This window comes from Neofelis nebulosa, chromosome 15 (assembly GCF_028018385.1).
Source record: "Neofelis nebulosa isolate mNeoNeb1 chromosome 15, mNeoNeb1.pri, whole genome shotgun sequence".
Lineage (NCBI taxonomy): Eukaryota > Metazoa > Chordata > Mammalia > Carnivora > Felidae > Neofelis > Neofelis nebulosa.
In genome coordinates, this window is record NC_080796.1 from 43668825 (window position 1) to 43689715 (window position 20891).

Sequence of the window (20891 nt, forward strand, 5' to 3'; positions counted from 1 at the left end):
ATATATATATATATATATATATATATATATATATATATATATATAATGTTTTTTTAAGTTTATTTATTTATTTTGAGAGAGAGAGAGAGGGAGAATGAGTGGGGGAGAGTCAGAAAGAGTGGGGGGAGAGAGAATCCCAAGCAGGCTCTTCACTGTCAGCACAGAGCTTGATGTGGGGCTTGAATTCACAAAATCATGAGATCATGACCTGAGCCGAAACCAAGAGTCAGACGCTTAACTGCCTGAGCCACCCAGGCATCCCTATATAAAATCTTCTGGCAAAGTAAGAATAGAAGGACACTGTCTCAACCTGATAAATTAAGACATCTAAGAAAAATATACATCTCACATTAATGGCGAAATGTTTTTGCAAGGGAACATATTTTTCTAAATATGCCACTTTGGCCTATTGATTGTTTTAAGCTGGTTATTTTTAAGATACTGCAAATACATGAGAAGCTCCAAAAACCAAGTAGAAGTTACACCTTTGTATAGGTATTTGTCTCTCTCTCTCTCTCTCTCTCTCTCTCTCTCTCTCTCTATATATATATATATATATATATATATAAATCTCCATTTGTAATGGTGTCTCTCTTGCTGTACCAGGAAGAAGGGTTGACCCAGTTCCTGGAAACTTACTAATAGAGAAGGTAATGAGTTAATTCTGCATAACAATCTTACCTTGTCTACTGTGCTTTTCCTGGTTACCTCTCATAACTGACTCCCAACATCTTTTGTCTTTGCCTAAAGACAGTATTTAAGTTGATGGGTTCGACCACTTCAGGGAGTTGCTTGGTTTTCCTGAGTTGCTCCTATGTATACAGAAGGTATACGTGTTACTAATTTTTTCTCCTGTTATTCTGTCTCATTTCAATTTGATTCTTAGAAAAGCTAGAAGAACCTTGAATGGTTAAGGCAAGTTTTTCCTTCTCAACACTTTCTCATGATAGGAACAGGAAAAGGATGTCTACTCTTTACTTAGGTTCATCGTACTACAGGTTTTAGCCATTGCAATAAGACAAGAATAACCAAAAATCTACTTGAACTAATAAGTGAGTTCAGTAAGTTGGCAGTGTGTGTGTGTGTGTGTGTGTGTGTGTATTATGCTTTCATTTAATAAATGGCAAGGATGACAGAGTTGTAGTGTAAAGGGGCATGGGGTGAAGGATAATCATTTCAGTATATGATTTGGAATCAATTGGATATCCATATGGAAAAAAAACTAAATATTGTCTTTACATTATGTGATACAAAAATTTAATTACAGGTCGATTATGTATCTAAACGTGAAAGATAAAACAATAAAGCTTACATTAGAAGCTAATGTATGAAAACCTGGAGTAGAGAAATAATTCTTAAATAGTATACAAAGGTATTAATTATAAAGGAAAAGATGACATTGAAAAGGTTTTAGAAAAGACGAATTATAGAATGGAAGGAAACATTTGCAATACAAATGACCCATGTCATTTTTTTAATTGTTTTTTAAAGAGTATAATGAAGTGAGTATGTGTTTTAGTTTCTCTGTTAATCCCACTTAAATGGATCGTAGTTTTTTAACATATAAGTTATATTTTCATATAAAATAACACAAGGAACCTAGAAATAGTTGACAGTGTGTAGAATCAGTGTTGTTGGATGGGCCAACAGCCATGTCTCATTTGTAGTTCAATACTTGAGCCTTGTGCAGTAGGTGACATAGAATTAGTCTTATGTTTATGGAGTTAATGGATGAATGTTTAATAATTATAAGCAAAGTATGCGTAAAAGAGTAAAAAACCTCATGAGGACTAGCCTTTTAAGTTTAAACCTAAAATTACAGTAAGAATTGTAGTTGGACATACAGAACAAAAACACATTTTAGAATATGAAGATGAGGTGCATTTTAGAATGTATAACATTTACCACATTTATGGAAGCTTATTATGGTAATTATCTTTGCATATTGGCAAGGGTAAGGGGAAGTCTGTTTGGTCTACATGCTATAATGGAGAAGAGAACATTTCATCTCACAATATAGAATTTTCTAAGCACATAATACTACTTTGGAGAAATGGACTTAGTTGGGACAGTAAATCTGCCACTTGTGTTAGCTAAACAGAGCTTGAATTTGGCAAATGGCAGGTAGAAGAGTATGGGGTATGTTCTTGGATACTTTCTGAAATGTTAGGTAAGTCTAATATTTGAATGCAAGCATCAGGAATATGATAAGCAAAATGAGTTGGTAATGATTGCATTATTTAAATTTCAACTTTATATTTTTGCAGAGTTCTAAAGTTCTTATTGCTTCAGACAATGGATGAGCAATCACAAGGAATGCAAGGGCCACCTGTTCCCCAGTTCCAGCCACAGGTAATTTGTTCTAATGAAGGCTGTGTGTGTGTGTGTGTGTGTGTGTGTGTGTGTACAGAATTACAGTTCCTTTAGGAAATAAAACAGCCCAAAAATGCTAATTATGCATTTACAAGTTTAGTCAGAATTGTTTATATTTTAAATAGTGTTTTAGAATACTTAGTTCTAATGCACCAACATGTAAAAAGACAAACAAATAAACAAACAAAAAACCCAACTATAGATTTTAACTTTAATTGAAGGACCGGTAGGCTTTGTGAGTTAATATTATTAAGCTTAGAGAGAAAAGAACACAAGTGAGGCTGTGCCCAGCTAGTGGGGGTGCCCATATTTGTGGTGCCTGTCTTTGCTTTGGTGGCTGATCCTGCATTATCCACAGCTGCCTTCCATTATTGCTCCTTTTCTCATGTTCTCTGATAAGTGGTGCGTTTCTCCTTTTAGGTGGTTGCTTATGTTTTCGTAACATAAAATGAAGTGAAAGAATGTTTCATACAAAGCTTGCCATTAAGCCCAATATGTAATGATACGCTTGAAAGAATACACCCCTCTTTGTGGGGCCCAAATCTCACTTTTGCTGTCATTCATAAAAGCTACATTTCTCAGTTTTGTGTTTGAGGCATTCTAGATTCTAGAGTCTAGTCTCAAATTTACTCTGCTAATCTTATCTCAGTTTTGCTTAGATAGTGATTCTGAAATTGTTGGAAGAGTCGATGGATATTCTTTCAAATTTCTGTAGTCATATAGGTTGGTGGGACTTGGGTTAAACAGTTACTTGATGACAGTCCTTCCTCAGAGCCTTTCTTATTCTGCTGCGCACTTTAAATTTCCCAGAGGAGGACATGGGTGTAAGTGTTTTTCACACTTATTTAACTATGGGACTTTTTTATTATATATTTTTAAGTGCATCTATTGACTTCTCCCAGAATCGGTGTCTGTGAAACCAGTTTCTGTGAAACACAGTTCAGAAAATTTTGCCAGCACTGCCTTTTCTGCCTCTGTGATTTTGTTCCCTTTGCACCCTCATTTTTCTCGCCAATTTTTCAAATCATGCCTGTTTTTTAAGTACCATCTAAAATGCCATTTCTATCATGAAGCTTTTTCTGATTGTAATTATCTTCTCTTGAAAACGTGATGATACATTCTTTGTATGTCTTCTGGTATTTCTGACACCGTTGTATTGTTTTATGTGGACATTTTCTTATCTCACTGGGGCTACACTCTTGGAGGAAGAGGACTACGCCTTACTTACTTTGGATATGCTGTGGTATTGTACTTCTTCATATGGAGCAGGGCCTCAATAAGAAGATGTCTTTGAAGCCAATCAGGGGCTCCTTCAGATGAAGATGTTTAAATCAGCCCTTTACCTAACAGAAGTTTACATTGCTTTTCTTTGTTATACTTAACCTGAATTCTCGGTATTCAAAAAAGAGACCCTTTACCTTAGAGTCAGGCCGCTATTTTTATTTCTTTATTTTTAAGTTTTTATGTAAATTCCAACTAGTTAATATACAGTGTCCAGTATTTTAATTTCAAGATGGTTGTTTTTTAAAATCCGTCTGTATTTTCTGTTATGGTGGTAAATTATCAAGTTTGTAATTAGCACCTTCTAACTATCAGGCATACACACGTTAGCGCCGATTTTACACACATAGGCGAACACTATTATTTCATAGTCTTGTTGTTTCTAGTGGAGATGATAAAAGGAGCCCTCTAAAAATTAGGCAGTTCTTGTTACGATTCTGAAATCCACAGTTTGGAACAGCTCTAAGTTTCAAAGGGGGGAGAAAAAAAGCACTTTCATTTTTGCCTCCCACTGACTCACCGACCGGGAAAGGTCGGAGTGGCAGTAGGAGGCAAAAATGAAAGTAATTATTTTCCTCTGAGACACGAAGCTGCCACACAGCATAAATTTCAAGATTATATATGTGGTTCTGCATCTCTTTTCACACTGTTCCTTTCGCTTATGCCTCCTGCTGCTGCTCCTGTGAGGGTGGACCTCTCTCCCTGTTGGAAACAGGCAAGTGTCATCCCAGGTTCTAGCTGCCTATGGCAAGTGGGGGAAGGGAGAAGGATTCCTCCCCTCCCCCCCTTCAGACCCATGGTGTGAGATCATGAAAGAAAGATTACCTGACAAGAGCTTATAGGTGTTATTGCTTATTAAATCTTTGAAAAATGTTCCCACTCTTGGTATCATTATTTTAAAGCGCTGGGAAAGGACAGTGTCTGCTAGGGGTTGACAACCTTTTGTTGTGTTCCACACCATTGGACTGAGTAAGGGGGGGTGATATGGCAACATATGGTTAGCCAAGTGACTTCTTTCACTTTTGTAATGCTAATATCAGTCTGGACATAAACAGAAATCTGGGGAAGTCAGCTTTCTAAGTGTCAAATACCAATTATGCCCTGTTATAATGATGAGTGATGTATATTCCTGGCATATCTTTCCTTTCCTTGTTCTGAGATGAATACTCTAACCCCACAATATGAATATATGGTCTCATTTTTAGTATAGGAGTTTTTGTTGTTGTTGAAGTTTTAGATTATGAGATTTATGTATCTTTTAAAATGTGCTTTTGCACTACTATGATTCTCTTGAACTTAGAGAAAAATTTTTTCTGTCAGCTTTCATTTTTTCCCTTCCCTTCATTTCCTTCCTTCTTTCCTTCTTTGATTCCTTCCACTAAAGCCTAGAAGATACTGCAAGGATATTTTAACTAGATTCTAATTTATATATTCTCATTGCTTTAGAACTGTTGTTTGTGGAACGATGGATTTAGCTTAATTTAAAAAAATACAGACTGTGTATAAGATGGTGACAGATAAATGGTAAAATGTTTATTTTCTACTATGAGACTAACTTTAAACAATGGAAGTTTACAACTAACATTTTGTGAGTATTTTGATTTATCGTCATTATTTGAAGAGGGCTATGGTACATTCACATTCTTATCATAAATTTAAATACAAAACAATTATAATCAGTGTAATACTAACGGTTTCTGGTAGTGATTAGAAGGAGAATTCATTTTTTTACTTAATTAATTTATTTTGAGATATAGAGACAGTGCACTTGCACCTGCACGCTAGTGGAGGAGGGGCAGAGAGGGAGAGAATCGCAAGCAGGCTCCCCACTGTCAGCATGCCCCCCAACATGGGGCTCAAACTCATGAACTGTGAGATCATGACCTGAGCCGAAACCAAAAGTTGGATGCTTAACTGACTGAGCCACTCAGGCACCCCAGAAGGAAGATTAATTTTAATTGTAATAATCTTCAGGGCTTAGATTATAATTATTATTTGTAAATTTGTAGATATCTAGTGTTAACGCTTTCGCTACTTGTGAAAGAGGGAAAGTATCCCACATCTGCAGGTAGAAAAATAGACTGTCCTTATTTAGCTTGGAAGGTATGAGAATCTTGCCTTGCTGTTTTCCAATCGAAGCAGAAAGGTAGACTGACCATTCCTTTAAGCTTCATTGCAGCCGAATCCAGAGTCCACTTGTGCTTTCGCATCTCTGTGAAAGGAGTGTGAAGAGGTGAGGTTTGCCTTGTAGCATGTCAGGCTAGTAACCCAGGTGTGTTGTGGGCCAGAGCGAAGCAGCCCCCAGTGAACTCTATTGCGTGGATAGGATTTTTGGACATGATAACTGTATTACCTTCCCTTCTCTCTCTCTCTCTCTCTCTCTCTCTCTCTCTCTCTCTTTTTATAATTTTTTTAAGTTCATTTATTTTGAGAGAGAGAGCATGAATAGAGTAGGGCTGGAGAGAGAGGGAGAGAGAATTCCAAGCAGTCTCTGCACAGAGCCTGCACAGAGCCCCACGTGGGTCCTGAACTCATAAACTGGGAGATCACAACCTAAGCTGAGCTCATGAGTCGGATGCTTAACTGACTGAGCCACCCAGGCGCCCCTCTTCTCTTCTCTTTAACTTATTTTTACAGAATTACTTTCTTTATGAAATAAGGGTCATCATTTAGCTTGCTTCTTTTGATAAATCGATTTTGCCAAGGTACTTGTCATACAGCATTGAGCAGAGCTTTTATTTTGGGGACTCTTTATACAAGTTTAGATGTAATGGTCTTCTTTTAACAAGTTTAGTTCATTGAATAACTTTATTAATAAAGGTACAGGAGAATGAGCAGCTGCTGTTTTGAGGAAAGAAGACTCTTGCTATCCATAGTTTAAGTTCATGAGCATGAACCTCAAGTAACTCTTAATTCTGTATCAGCAGCCATATCCTTTTAATGCCTTTTCTTCCCAGTCTCCTCAGTGACTACTTCCTAGTTTTTCTTCCTCAGCCCCCAACACTTTTCCCTCCATCCTCAGTCTCAGCTAATGCTCTTGCTTCCTACTTCACTTTAAAAAAAAAAAAAAAAATGGAAACAGTCAGAAGAGAATGCTCACAGACCCCTACCATGGATATCCTCCTCCCGGAATTTGTACTCCTGTGATCTGCCTTTTCCTTTTCAGATGCAGAAGCCACACTGTTCTCAAAGGCCAGTGCTCCCATGAGCACCAGATCCCATCTCCATCCCCTGCTTATTTCAGCTTCCTCTACTGAGTCCTTTCTATTACATACTAAGGTGCTGTTATTCTTTCCATCAAACAACAAACCAAACCAAACAAACTCAAAAAACAGCGTTTGAAGTCCTCCCTCTCTCCAGCTGTTGACCTATTTCTCTGCTGCCTTTTATTGCAAAATTCCTAGAAAGATTTATTTGTAGTTTTGTCTCTCCTTTCACTCTCTGAAGTGTACTCCAATTAAGCTTTCTCCCTGACCATGCCACCTACACTGCCCTTGCCAGGATTGCACTTCCCATGTTGCTCGGTCCAGCTGTGGGTTCTTCGGCCTCATCTTCCTCACTTACCAGCTGCATTTGATAGAGTTGGCCATACTTTCTTCTTTGAAGCCTGTTCATTGCTTAGCTTCCAAGAACTTTGTTTTTCTCATGCCTTAGTGGTCTCTCCTTTGCTGATTTCTCCTCCCCTCCTGAACCTCTTAACAAATCAGGACTCTAACTATGATCTATATGCTGCTGACTCTCAGATTTACATCTCAACCCAGACCTCTGTCCTGAATTCCAAACTCTTGTATCCACTTGCATACTTGACATCAAATTTGCATGTCTGAATTCATGTCTGAATCTGAACTCCAAATATTCCTCCTAAAACTGTTCTCTACAGTCTTCTCTGTCACAATTAGTGGCAAGTCCATCCTTTCAGTTGCTAGGCTAAAGCTTTTAGGGACATTCCTGACTCTCTCCAATGCCTTGCCTTCTATCTAATCCCATAAGCTCTAGCTTTAAATATATTTAGAATCGGAATACTTCTTACCCTATGTCACCACTCTGGTCAAAGTTAATTTTTCACAGACCTTATTGTGAATGGCTTCCCAGTTGGTCTCTGCTTCTGCCCTTGCCTCCTTTCACTGTACTCTCAACACAGAAGCCATTACAAAAGTATACAGAATTTAAATATAAAATATAACATTGTAGTCAAATCATGTCCGTTTAAAACCTTCTAGTAGTTTCTCATCAGCTCGTTCATTCATCTTCTTCAAGTACATATTTGAATATCACCTTCTTTGATCATTCAATGAAAATTGAAATTTCACGCCAACCCAGTATGCCTTCACTGCCATATTTTTCTCCGTAGAATTTATAACCTTACTGCTTTTTATTTTGTTCGTTCCCGTTGTTTTCTTAGCGTATAAGCTTTATCCCTAGTCTCCAGAATGCTACCCAGAGTGCACAGTCGACATTAAGTAAATGTTTGTTGAAAGAATATAAACTTGGTGTCAAATCAATCAGTTCTCTTTTTAAGCACCACCTTTTTGAATATGAATATTAAAATATACAAATATCTACAGAATTTCTCTTTCATTGTACAAGTAACCGCCTACACCCCTCATTTCTTACTGAACGCTTTTTTTTTCACCTCCTTATTTTAACTGGAGCATTATCTCTTTCCCCCATGGACACTGCTTCCCCTGTCACCCTCTCACGTGGAGGCTACTTGTTCTCTAATAACCATAACATAATGATTAGGAGGTAGCAACAGCAGCCTTCTCCATCCACAGTACCTCTTTCTGATCACTACTCCTTTTTCTCGGGGGTAGGAAAGGGTGAAGCCTGCTGCACTGAGGCTTCTGCTCCCCATCTGAAGGATTGTCACCTTTCTGATAGCTCTTATCTTTTGCTCAGGAGAGCAGTGATGAGGACATTACCTCTCACATGATTGAAAACCTGACCACCCAGCTTGCTGTCTTACCACCTTCATCCCACTTTGGTCCGGGGTGCTGGTATGGCTGCTACTGTTGGTATCTACCGATTAGTGAGTTCTTAAAATGCACCTACTGTGTGCTAAGTCTTTTGAATACACTGCTTCATTTATTTCTGACAGATAACATACAAAACGTTGTTTTTCCACACACTACAAGTAAGGGACTGAGGCTCAGACTAATGAACTAATTTGCCCGTGGTAACATAGCTAATAAGTGGTGGAGTCAGGATTTGACCCGGGGTTGTCTGACTCCAAGCCAATGATTCTTTAGCTTTCACGGAGAAAGCTCCTCGTGCATTTCCTGGCCAGTTGGATCCTAATCACCATGACTCTTGATATTTTTCTAGGTACCTCAAGTACCTAGTCTTCAAGATGAACTTTGTTATATTCTGCCCAAGGTTGCACTTTTGGTTGTGATTATTACCACCGTCCATCTAGTTGCCCAAATTACAAACAAGGGAATCTCAAACATTATGTCTAGGCAATTACCATGTTCTCTTGGTTTTATTTCCTAAAAAGCTATCTGATCTGCTAACTCTCTGCATCCTGACTGTACTACTCTAGTTTACCTTTTTCCTGGATTATTTCCAAAATTTTGTAACTGAGCTCTTTACCTTTCATTTTATCATTTCTAGTTCATTCTGTACATTGCAGCATGAGTTATCCTTTTAAAGTGTACATTTCCTTATATCACACTCCTTAAAAGGCTGCTTTTTATTGCTGTTAGATGAATTTTTGCATTTCCTTATATGACTTAGAAGGTCTTGCATCACATGGTCTCTTACTTCTCTCACTGAATTTTGTGTCTTTACTTATTTTGGACTCAGCTTCAGTCATATCTTGCTTATACTATGCTCTCTTTCATCTCTAAATCTAAGATAAGATAGTAAGGCAATGGTATTCAAGGATATTTAGTCACTAATGGAACATGATGAGCATAAAGGCTCATTATAATGTTGTATAAACTACATTTCATGATAGAGATAATGCAGATAGTGTTATAGTAGAGGAAGTGTATAATTTGGAAGACAACAAAAAGATAACTCTCAGAAAAATAATGATGATTGTGTAATTCCTTACACTAATATGCTTCCAACAAATAAGATCATACTTTGAAAAGACATATGCACTCCTGTGTTTATTGCAGCATTGTTTACAGTAGCCAAGATATGAAAACAACCCAAGTGTTCACTGATAGGTGAATGGATAAAGAAGATAAGGTATCATCTTGCCATTTAAAACAACGTGGATGGGTATTATAGGGTATTACGCTCAATGAAATAAGTTAGAGGAAGACAAATACCATATGGTTTCACTTATATGTGGAATCTAAAAAACAAAACAAATGGACAAATAAAAAAAGAGACCCTTAAATATGAAGAACAAACTGGTGGTTGCAGAGGGGAGGTACACGGGGCAGGGGGACAAAATAGGTGAAGGAGATTAAGTACTAACTTCTAGGTATAAAATAAGTAAGTCACAGAGGTGAAAAGTACAGAATATGGAAAATAGCCAATAATATTGTAATAACGTATGGTGACAGATGGTGACCATACTTACTGTGATGAGCATTGAGTAATATATAGAATTGTTGAATCAATGGCTTATAAACCTGAAACTAATATAACATTGTATATCAGTTAATACTTCAGTTAAAAAAAAGAATATATTATCTCAGCATCCCAGTGTTCACATTTGTGGGTCATATTTTATGTTAGTGATAGTAGGATAATTTCTACTCAATAATGTTTGTTGGATAAATGAATTAATCTCTAAATGAAAGTTAATTTAATTTATACCTCTTCAGCTAAATATTTTTTTAATGTTTATTTATTTTGAGAGAGCGAGAGAGAGAGAGAAAACATGAGCAGGCAAGGGACAGAGAAAGAGGGAGAGAGAATCCTAGGCAAGCATTCTCTGTGCTGCCAGTTCAGAGTCCAACGCGGGGCTCTATGTCAAGAACTGTGAGATCATGACCTGAGCTGAAATCAAGAGTCAGACGCTTAACCAACTTAACAGCACCCCCGAGCTAAATATTAATCGAGCTATATTATGTTAATATTATATCATACAGATTTTAGTTACTTTAGAGTTCTTTTAGGAAAAACCTACATTGTAATAGAGAATAATAAGAAAGCTGTCAAATGAGAAGTGTCATTTCAAAATATTTAAAGTTTCGTTGGGTTTTGAATTTCGATTGTTCATATATACATTCTTAGAGGTAAGTGTTCCTCAAATTTTAAAGGAAATACCTTGGGAAAGTTAGATGATTTAAAAAAAAATGCGAATACAGTAAAGATTCTTTCATCTGCTATCTTGGAAATTTCTGTTTGAACAGTCTGTTCAGAGTGATGTGGGCAAAGATGAAGCCAACATTAATTAAAATAGTTTCCCAATGTATTTGGAACTGCATTCAGTGCCTGAAATATAGATTAATAATTATAGTGATGAGAACCATTCCATTTTTGAGGGTGTATTTGATATTTGGAAATACTGCAAAATTGCTTGGAGCCAAGTATTTATATTTACTTGGTGAAAAAAGTAAATAGTCTTGGTATTCTTCTTTTGACCAAAATGAGATATCTTATCTTCTAAAATGAGACCAATAATTTTCATATGATTCACAAACTGATTACTATTCTAAAGGAGGAATTTCAAACCTAGTAAAGTATTGGAAGCCTTCCTGGAGTAAGTCTATATGTGCTTATGGCACCTGTTTTGAAGGGCAACATTGAATGTATGGATTCTATTATGTTTGTTAGAATTTCGTCATATTACTTCCAGGGCAGAGGCAGAGTAGGAGGACCTTAAACCTACCTTGTCCCCTGGTACCGCTAGATAACACTCAGGTCAGTGTAAATACCCAGAAAACAACCCAAAGACTGGCAGAACAAACTCTACAACTAAATGTAGAGAAGAGGCCACATCCAATAGGTCAGGAAGGGCAGAGATGCAGTGGGTCTGGCCGGGAAAGGGAGGGAGCACAGGGGTGGAGGGGGTGAGAAACAGACTATCACACTGGGGAGCCTGCAAGGCGAAGATGAATCCCCATAGCATTTGGCATTGAAAGTTAGAGTGCCAAATTTGGTGAGCTCTTTCAACCAGCAGAACTTAAAGCCTAGAACTTTAAAAATCGGCCTGCTCAGCTCTGAGAGAGCCCAGAGGGCATAGGGAGCTGAGTCCCCACCTTTAGAGAGACTGAACCACAGATGGCCCTTGGAGATACAGCCTAGAAGCAGCAGTTTGAAAAATGCCTGGCTTATATGGGAGGGAGAGTTATTTACTAAACTCAGAGTTCCCTGAGGGACTTCTCCAGGAACAAAGGATCTGGCAGGCACCTTGTCCCTCCCCTGCCCTCCAGCATAAACACACAGCTACCTGCTGGAAGCATGCAGCACCAGCATTCACAACCTAACTTGCTTACACCTTCCCCCACCCCCTCAGCTAGACCTGCCTCAGTCAAGGTGCAGTGGATTCCCTCCCCTAGATGACCTGTGCAAACCTTGCCAACACTGGATCTCCCAACTGCGAGCTTTGTGGGGCCTCAGTCCCATTGCTGGCAGCCGTGGCTTGTGACCTCCTACAGGGAACACAGGCACTGTGTTAAAACTGCATCTCCCACCCACATATACTTTGTGGAAGGGCCCTGTGGCCCAGGTCTCTGATGGCTACTTCTCCCCTGTGGAGGAAGACCAGGGCCATCACCACCTTTTTAAAAGTGCACGTCCCACCCACTACTTTCAAGTGTAAGAGACACAGCTGACGTTCCTAAAACACAGAAATGGACACAAAAGTTTAGGCAAAATCAAGTGACAGAGGAATATGTCCCAAATGAAAGAACAGGACAAAATCACAGCAAGAGACCTAAGTAAAATGGAGATAAGTAATGTGCCTGATAGAGAATTTAAGATAATGATCATAAAGCTACTCACTGACTTGAGAAAAGAGTGGAAAACATCAGTGAGATCTTTAACACAGATATAAAAAAGAACCAGTCAGAGATGAAGAACACAATAATTGAAATGAAAAATATACTAGATGGAGTAAATAACAGGCTAGAAGAATCAGAAGAATGATTCAGCCACCTGGAGGACAGAGTAATGGAAAGTAATCAAGCTAGCAAGTGAGAGAATAATTATTATGCAAAATGAGAATAGACTTGGGGAACTCAGTGACTACTTCAAGCATGATAACATTCATATTATAGGGATCCCAGAAAAAAGAAGAGAGAGAAAAGGGGGCAGAAAATGTATTTGAAGAAATAATAGCTGAAAGCTTCCCAAATTAGGAGAAGGAAACAGAAATTCAGATCCAGGAGGCACAGAGATCCCCCAATGAAATCAACCCAAAGAGGTCCAGTTCAAGACACATAGTAATTAAAATGGCAAAAAGCACTAATAAAGAAAGATTTTTAAAAGTAGAAAAAGAAAACAGTTACTTATAAGGAAAACTGCATAAGGCTATCATTGGATTTTTCAACTGAAACTTTTTAGGCCAGGAGGGAGTGGCATGACACATTGAAAGTGCTGAAAGGACAATAATCTGCAGCCTCTATTCAGCAAGGCTGTCATTTAGAATAGAAGGAGAGATACAGAGTTCCCAGGCAAACAAAAGTTAGAGGAGTTCATGACCACCAATCCAGCCCTACCAGAAATATTAAAGGGGAGTCTGAGTAGAAAGGAAAGACCTTAAGTAAGAGTAAGAAAAATAGGAAGCACAAAACCAGTAGAAATAAGTTTATCTGTAAAAGTTAGTCAAGGGACTCACAAAATAAAAGTAAAGTATGAACCCATATACCTAAAACATGGGGAGGAGAGACATTAAGAATGGGTTCAAACTTAAGTGACTGTCATCTTAAGATAGGCTTCTTATGCACAAGATGTTATATACATAACTGAATGGTAACTGCAGATCAAAAACCAGTAGTAGATATGGAAAAAATAGAGAAAGGAATCCAAGTATATCACTAAAGAAAGCCATCTTAACCGCACTAGAAGAGAGGAAGGGAAGAAAGGAACAGAGAAGATACACGCGCGCACACACACACACACACACACACACACACACAAACAAACAAAAAACAAAGAACAAAATGACAACAAATATCTACCTGTCAATAATTACTTTGAATTGAAATGGACGAAGTGCTTTAATCAAAAGACACAGGGTGATGGAATGGATAAAAAACCAAACAAACAAAAAAAACAACATAAGACCCATTTATATGCTCCTTACAAGAGATTCACTTCAGACTTAAAGACACATGCAAATTGAAAATGAGGGGATGGAGAAACATTTATCATGCACATTGATGTGAAAGGAAAGCTGGGATAGAAATACATTAGATAAATTGACTTTAAAACAAAGACTATAACAAGAGATGAAGAAGGACAGTCATATAATCATTAAGAGGACAATCACAAAAAGATGTAACAATTGTAAGCATTTATGCCCCCAACAAGAGAACACCCAAATAGATAAAATAGTTAATAACAAATATAAAGGAACTAATTGATAGTAATACAATAATAGTAGGGGACTTTTACACACCACTTACATAAATGGACAGATCATCTAAATAGAAAATCAATAAGGAAAGAGTGGCTTTGACACACTGAACCAGATGTATTTAATAGATATATTCAGAACATTCTCCTAAAAGAGCTGAATACACATTCTTTTCAAATCTATTTGGAACATTCTTAAGAATAGATCACATATTAGGTCACAAAAGAAGTCTCAACAATTTCAAAAAAGATTGAAGTTATACCATGTATCTTTTTTTAAAAAAAATTTTAATGTTTATTTTTGAGAGGGAGAGAGAGAGAGCACGAGCAGGGGAAGGGTAAAGAGAGATGGAGACACAGAATCTGAAGCAGGCTTCAGGCTCTGAGCTGTCAGTACAGAACCCGATGTGGGGCTCGAGCTCGTGAACCCATGAGATCATGACATGAGCTGAAGTTGAACACTTAACTGACTGAGCCACCCAGGCACCCCATACCATTCATCTTTTCTGACCACAGTTCAATGAAACTAGAAATCAATCAGAAGAAAAAATCTGGAAAGAGCAGAAATACATGGAGGTTAAATAACATGCTACTAACAACTGAATGGGTCAACCGAGAAATCCAGGAGGAAATAAAAAAATACGTGGAGACAAGTGAAAATGAAAACACAACAGTCCAAAAAGTTTGGGATGCAGCAAAAGTGGTTGTTAACAGAGGCAAGTTTATACCATTACAGGGTTACTTCAGAAAGCAAGAAAAATTTCAAATAAATAACCTTACACCTAAAGGATCTAGAAAAAGAAGAATAAGCAAAACCCAAATCCAGTAAAAGGAAGGAAGTAATAAAGATAAAGCAGTTATAAATGATATAGAAACTAAAACAAACAAACAAACAAACAAAAAACAGTAGAACAGATCAATGAAACCGTCAGAGCCGGTTCTTGAAATGATCAACAAAATTGATAAACCTCAAGCCAGACTCCTCAAAAAATAAAAAAAACAACAGCAAGAGAGGACTCAAACAAAATGAGAAATGGAAGGGAGAAATAACAACTGACAACACACAAATACAAAGGATTGTAAGAGAATATTATGAAAAATTCTATGCCAACAAACCGCACAATCTAGAAGAAATCGATAAATTCCTAGAACTTATAACCTACCAAAACAGGAAACAGGAAGAAATAGAAAATTTAAGCAGATCGATTGCTAGCAAAGAAATTGAATCAATAATTGAAAACTCCCAACAAACAAAGTCCAGGACCAAACAGCTTCACTGGTGAATTCTACCAAACATTTAAAGAAGAGTTAATACCTATTCTTCTCAAACTATTCCAAAAAAGTAGAAGGGAAAGGAAAACTTCCAAATTTATTCTATGAGGCCAACATTACCCTGATTCTAAAACCACATAAGGGCACAACAAAAAACAGAACTATAGGTCAATATTCTGATAAACATAAATGCATAATTCTTTAACAATATATTAGAAACCGAAATCCAACAATACATTAAAAAAATAATTCACCACCATCAAGTGGATTTATACCTAGGATGCAAGGGTGGTTCAGCATTTGCAAATCAATCAATGTGATACATCACATCAATAAGAGAAAGTTTAAAAACTAATGATTTCAATAGATGTAGACAAAGCATTTGACAAGGTACAACATCCATTCATGATAAAAAACCTCAACAAAGCAGATTTATAGGGAAACCAGATAGACCTTTAATAAAGGCCTTATATGAAAAACCCACAGTGAACATCATGCTCGTTGGTGAAAAAGAGAGCTTTTTCCCATAGGTTGGGAACAAGACAACACTCCCACCACTTTTATTCAACAGAGTCCTGGAAGTCATAGCTCAGCAGTCAAACAAGAGAAAAGAATGAAGGCCACCCAAATTGGTAAGAAGTAAAGCTTACCATATACAGACGGCATGATATTATATATAGTAAACTCTAAAGATTCCACCAAAAAACTCTTAGAACTGATAAATGAATTCAGTAAGCTCTCAGGGTATATGTGCAGAAATCCATTGCATTTCTGTACACTAATAATGAGGCAGCAGAAAAGAAATTAAGAAAACAATCCCATTTACAGATGCACTAAAAATGATAAATTAACCAAAGAGGTGAATGACCTGTACTGTGAAAGTATTAAATATAGATGAAAGAAATTGAAGATGACACCAAGAAATGGAAAAGCATTCCATGTTCATGGATTGGAAGAACAAATATTTTTTTAAATATTTATACTACATCTACAGACTTAATGTAATCTCTATCAAAATACCAATAGCATTTTTCACAGAAGTTTTCACAAACAATCCTAAAATTTGTATGAACCACAAAAGACCTTGAATACCCAAAGAAATCTTGAAAAAGAAAAACAAAACTGGCAGCATTACTGTTCCAGACTTCCAATCATATTACAAGTATGTAGTAATCAAAACAGTATGGTCTGGGCACAAAAATAGACACATGGATCAATGGAAAAGAATAGAAAACCCAGAAATAACTCTCCAAATATACGGTCAGTTGATCTTCAACAATGGAGGCAAGAACATGCAATTGAAAATAGACAGTGTCTTCAACAAATGGTGCTGAGAAAACTGACAGCATCATACAGAAGAATGAAACTGTTCAATTTTCTTACACCATACATAAAAATAAACTCAAAATGGATTAAGGGCCTAAATGTGAGACCTGAAGCTATTAAAATCCTAGAAGAGGCCATAGGCAGTAAGTTGTGTAGCAACATTTTTCTAGATATGTCTCCTGAGACTAGGGAAACAAAAGCAAAAATAAACTATTGGGACTGTATCAAAATAAAAACCTGCAAGCAACAGAAACAACCAACAAAAAAATGATTTCACTCATATGTGGTTTTTAAGAAACAAAACAAATGAACAAAGGGGAAAAAAAGACACAAACCAAAAAGCGGACTCTTAACTATGGAGAACAGATAGTTATCAGAGAGGAGGGCAGGTGGGGGATGGGTAGAATAGCTGAAAGGGATTAAGAGTACACTGAACTTGATAAGCGAGTAATATATGAAATTGTTGAACCACTGTATTGTGCATCTGAAAGGAATATAACATTGTTAAGTACACTGGAATTAAAATTCAGTCATAGTATTTACATTTAGGATATCTTTATATTTTGTCTTCCTTTGTATCATTATTATGTGAATATTATGACTTTTTTATATGACTGGTTATGTTTCAAACAGCTTTCTCAGTAAGTATTCATAAAGCAAATATTATATTTAGAAATTTTGATAAGTACCTCTTTTATCAGCCACATTTATATAGAATAAATTTAATTATGCATCATTTTTTTTTTTTCTTTCTTGACTGGATCTCATTAAGTATAGATCAAGGAGATGTAGATCAAGGGAGAACAAGGGGATGGAGGAGGAGTTTCTCAGAGAGTTATGATAGGGTGTCCAATGGAGGGTGTGGGGGATACCCGAAATCACTTCAACACGAACTTCCAGAATCAAAAATGGGAGAGACTGAACAGTGAATTCGATTGCCCAGAGTGAATGTATGAAGGGAGAAGTGAGGACCAAGAATGAACCCTGTGGAATACCAGCATTTATCTGTGGAGTTGCCAGAAGGAAATAGAACGACTGGCTCTTTAGTGTGGTGGTTGAGAGCGTGAGCTCTGAAGACAGTTATCTGAAATGAATTCTTGGATCTCCTACTTTCTAGCTATGTGATGGAGAGCAAGTTATTTAACATCTATAAACCTTACTCTTTTTATCAATAAATAAGAAGAATAATGTATTTTACTTCATAAAGTTGATTTGGAGCTTTCTTTCAGTATGGTGCTTAGCACGTGGCACTATGAATATGATGACGGTGACGACGATGACCATGACTATGACAGTGGCAATTTCTGCCAATAATTATTCGGCCCGCACATTCCTTTACTCATTGCTTGTTTGTATATCACATTATATCCTTAATTACATTTTTATTGCCTACCTTCTGCCCAAATTGCCTGTCCTTTCACCTTGTTTATCCCAGTAAATGGCATCAAGATCCATCTACACACTCATGCCAAAAATGTATGCTTTATTCTTGATTTCCTTCTGTCCCTCACTTCTCATATTCAGTTCACCAGCAATTCCTTTGTACGTCAAGATCATATCCTGATTCCATCTGCTGTCTGTATCTCACTATAACTCCCAGGTCCAGTCCATTACCTATGTCCACTTTCCCTACTTCCTCTCTAGCTTTACTTCTTCCCTTCCTCTCTGGTTCCTTCTCCATGCAGCACTATGAGTTATTTCTGTAAAATGTATAGTGAATCAGAGCACAGTGCTTCCCACGTAAACCCCAAGCACCTCACCCCTGCTGTCAGAGCACTATGTGATTTTGTCAGTGCTTACCTCTTGAACCTCTTTCCTTACCGTTGTGCCCCTTGTTCTCTGTATTCCAGCTACACTGGCTTTTTCCCTTTTCACACCAAGATCATTCTTAAGACATTTTCTCCAGCTGTTTTTTCTGCTCTTTCCTTCTGGTCTTTTAATTTCAATGTAAATGTCACTTCATCAGTCAGATCATCCCTAAATTACCCAATCTAAGATAACCATCCACTCATTTTCCATTTTATCACTGTATTGTATTTCTCTGCATAGTACTTAAGTACGCAGAATAAATATTAGATACTATCATGTATTTGTTTACTTTTTATTGTTTTGTATTATGTATTTGTATTATTTTGTATTATGTATTTGTCTCCCCTGTTATCCCTATCTCAATTTCTGTCTGTTTCTCTCAGTGAGAGACTTTTCCTTGCCATATTTTATTTTACCAGGTATGGCTGGTGGTGCTCATGGGAGGAGTGGGGAGATGGGAGTCTCTTTGTCATTAATTAACTATTCTGCTCATGATAAGGTGGGGAAGATAGTATTTTTGGTTACATAATTTAGATACAGTAATTATTATTCTAGGTAGTGTAACAAATGATGATTAAATGATATAAATACCAGGGTCTTTTAAATGTTTAACTAGATAATTAGTTATATTTGGTCACTCATTTTTCTTTTGTTATAGTGAATTTCCTCCTTTGATAAAAAGCCAGCTGTAATGATTAATGGTGTATTGTTCAAACTGGTACAACTCTCCAACACTTAGTATCTTTAGGAATAGGTTACCCTTGAAATAGTTCAAGAAATCTTCAGGCGATAATTTTTGAATCATTAGATTTTGCCAGCACGTGTGCTATTTTTGTGTGTGTTGTTTTTCTGTTTTTTGTTTTTGTTTTGAATGAGGTTTGTAGAAAGTTTGTAGAAAATAGTATTTGAAAGAATTATATTAAATATCATTAATAGGCTATTCCAGTTTGAGTAATTTGGTGATGAGTAACATCATCTTCAAGATCCTAGCATGAACTTTATTGCTAAATAAAATTGAAGGGGGTTTTGAAGTTTTGTTACTCTTAAATTTTAGAGAAATCCAGTAATATTCATATAAAATATAAAGTAATTTATTAATTTGAATAATTGGTAATATGAAAACCACCAGTAAGAGATAAATTTTCAATAATAATGAAAACCTTATTAATGGTGTTAAATATAGTTAATACTGGCTTGTATATTAGCCCATTGATAACAATACCATTAGGAATTATCAGGATATAATTTGCTCTCTGAGGAGTTTACTGATTTCATGCTGTGACTCTTCTAATTTCCCTAGAGAGAATTGTCATACTAATGTTATCCTGAATTATCGTATTGCTCATTAAATGTCCTTGCCTTCAGGGGCACCTGGATGGCTCAGTCAGTTAAGCATCTGACTTCAGATCACGTCATGATCTCACATTTTGTGAGTTCAAGCCCCGTTGTTGGACTCTGTGATGACAGCTTGGACCCTGGAGCCTGCCTCAGATTCTGTGTCTCCCTCTCTCTCTCTGCCTGTCCCCTGCTGGTTCTCTCTCTCTCTCTCTCTCTCTCTCTCTCTCTCTCTCTCTCTCTCTCTCTTCTCTCTCAAAATATAAATAAACATTAAAAAGGTGTCCTTGCCTTCAAATTTAAAGCAAATTAAATCAATTTAGTCTTAGGAAATCTTTGTTTAAAGAGTCTGCTCCTGTGAGAATAAGAACCACTGGCACAGCAGAATGAATTTTATTTTAAAAGTTTTATGTGAAGGAAGCAGTAAACACAGACTGACATGTAGAAGTTAATCCCAATTAGTTAGCAAGATCTGGTGTTATGTGATTAGAGTGCATTCAAATCAACAAGAGATGCATTAATAAGAAACCAGAACATTTAAGGTGTTATATAAAGCTTCATTCATTCTCAGATTTGATCTCTTAATTGTTGTAATTTTGAGTATTTATTTTTTGTTTCTGAGATTTCTGGACACTTCTTATATAATATATCATGTTAGTATGTAGATTCAGAAATGTTATGAGGCTAAACAATAATTTACCACAAAAGTATAATATAAATGCTTCCAAGAACAGTTTTAAATATGCCTTAAGAGTTATGGGTGTCTTTTGAGAGAAAATAGTATTGAGAAATAACACATATAGGCTTATAGTTATGTTGTCCGTGTTAATTAGTTATGTTTTAGGACTTCTTCCCAACAATTAATCTGTTTGAAAATACTTAGACACAGGGTATGCAGGCTTTATTTCAGTAATTGCAGAAGATCCTTTGTGCTGAATTAGCCATGCCCTTTCTGAGTTTTCTTTTGTCATGAAGCCAAGCAGTTTTAAACTCCTGGGATTTATGGGCTT

The 20891-nt window shown here is 36.7% G+C and overlaps 1 protein-coding gene across 1 annotated transcript in view; it reads left to right on the forward strand.

Moving 5' to 3' along the window:
* Window positions 1-20891, forward strand: part of NEK7 (NIMA related kinase 7) — a 160343-nt gene that overhangs the window by 59772 nt on the left and 79680 nt on the right. Inside the window, exon 2 of the mRNA XM_058701298.1 lies at window positions 2268-2352. Within this exon, the coding sequence (XP_058557281.1) occupies window positions 2296-2352 (57 nt within the window). The 5' untranslated portion in view covers window positions 2268-2295. The remainder of the gene's footprint in view (window positions 1-2267; window positions 2353-20891) is intronic.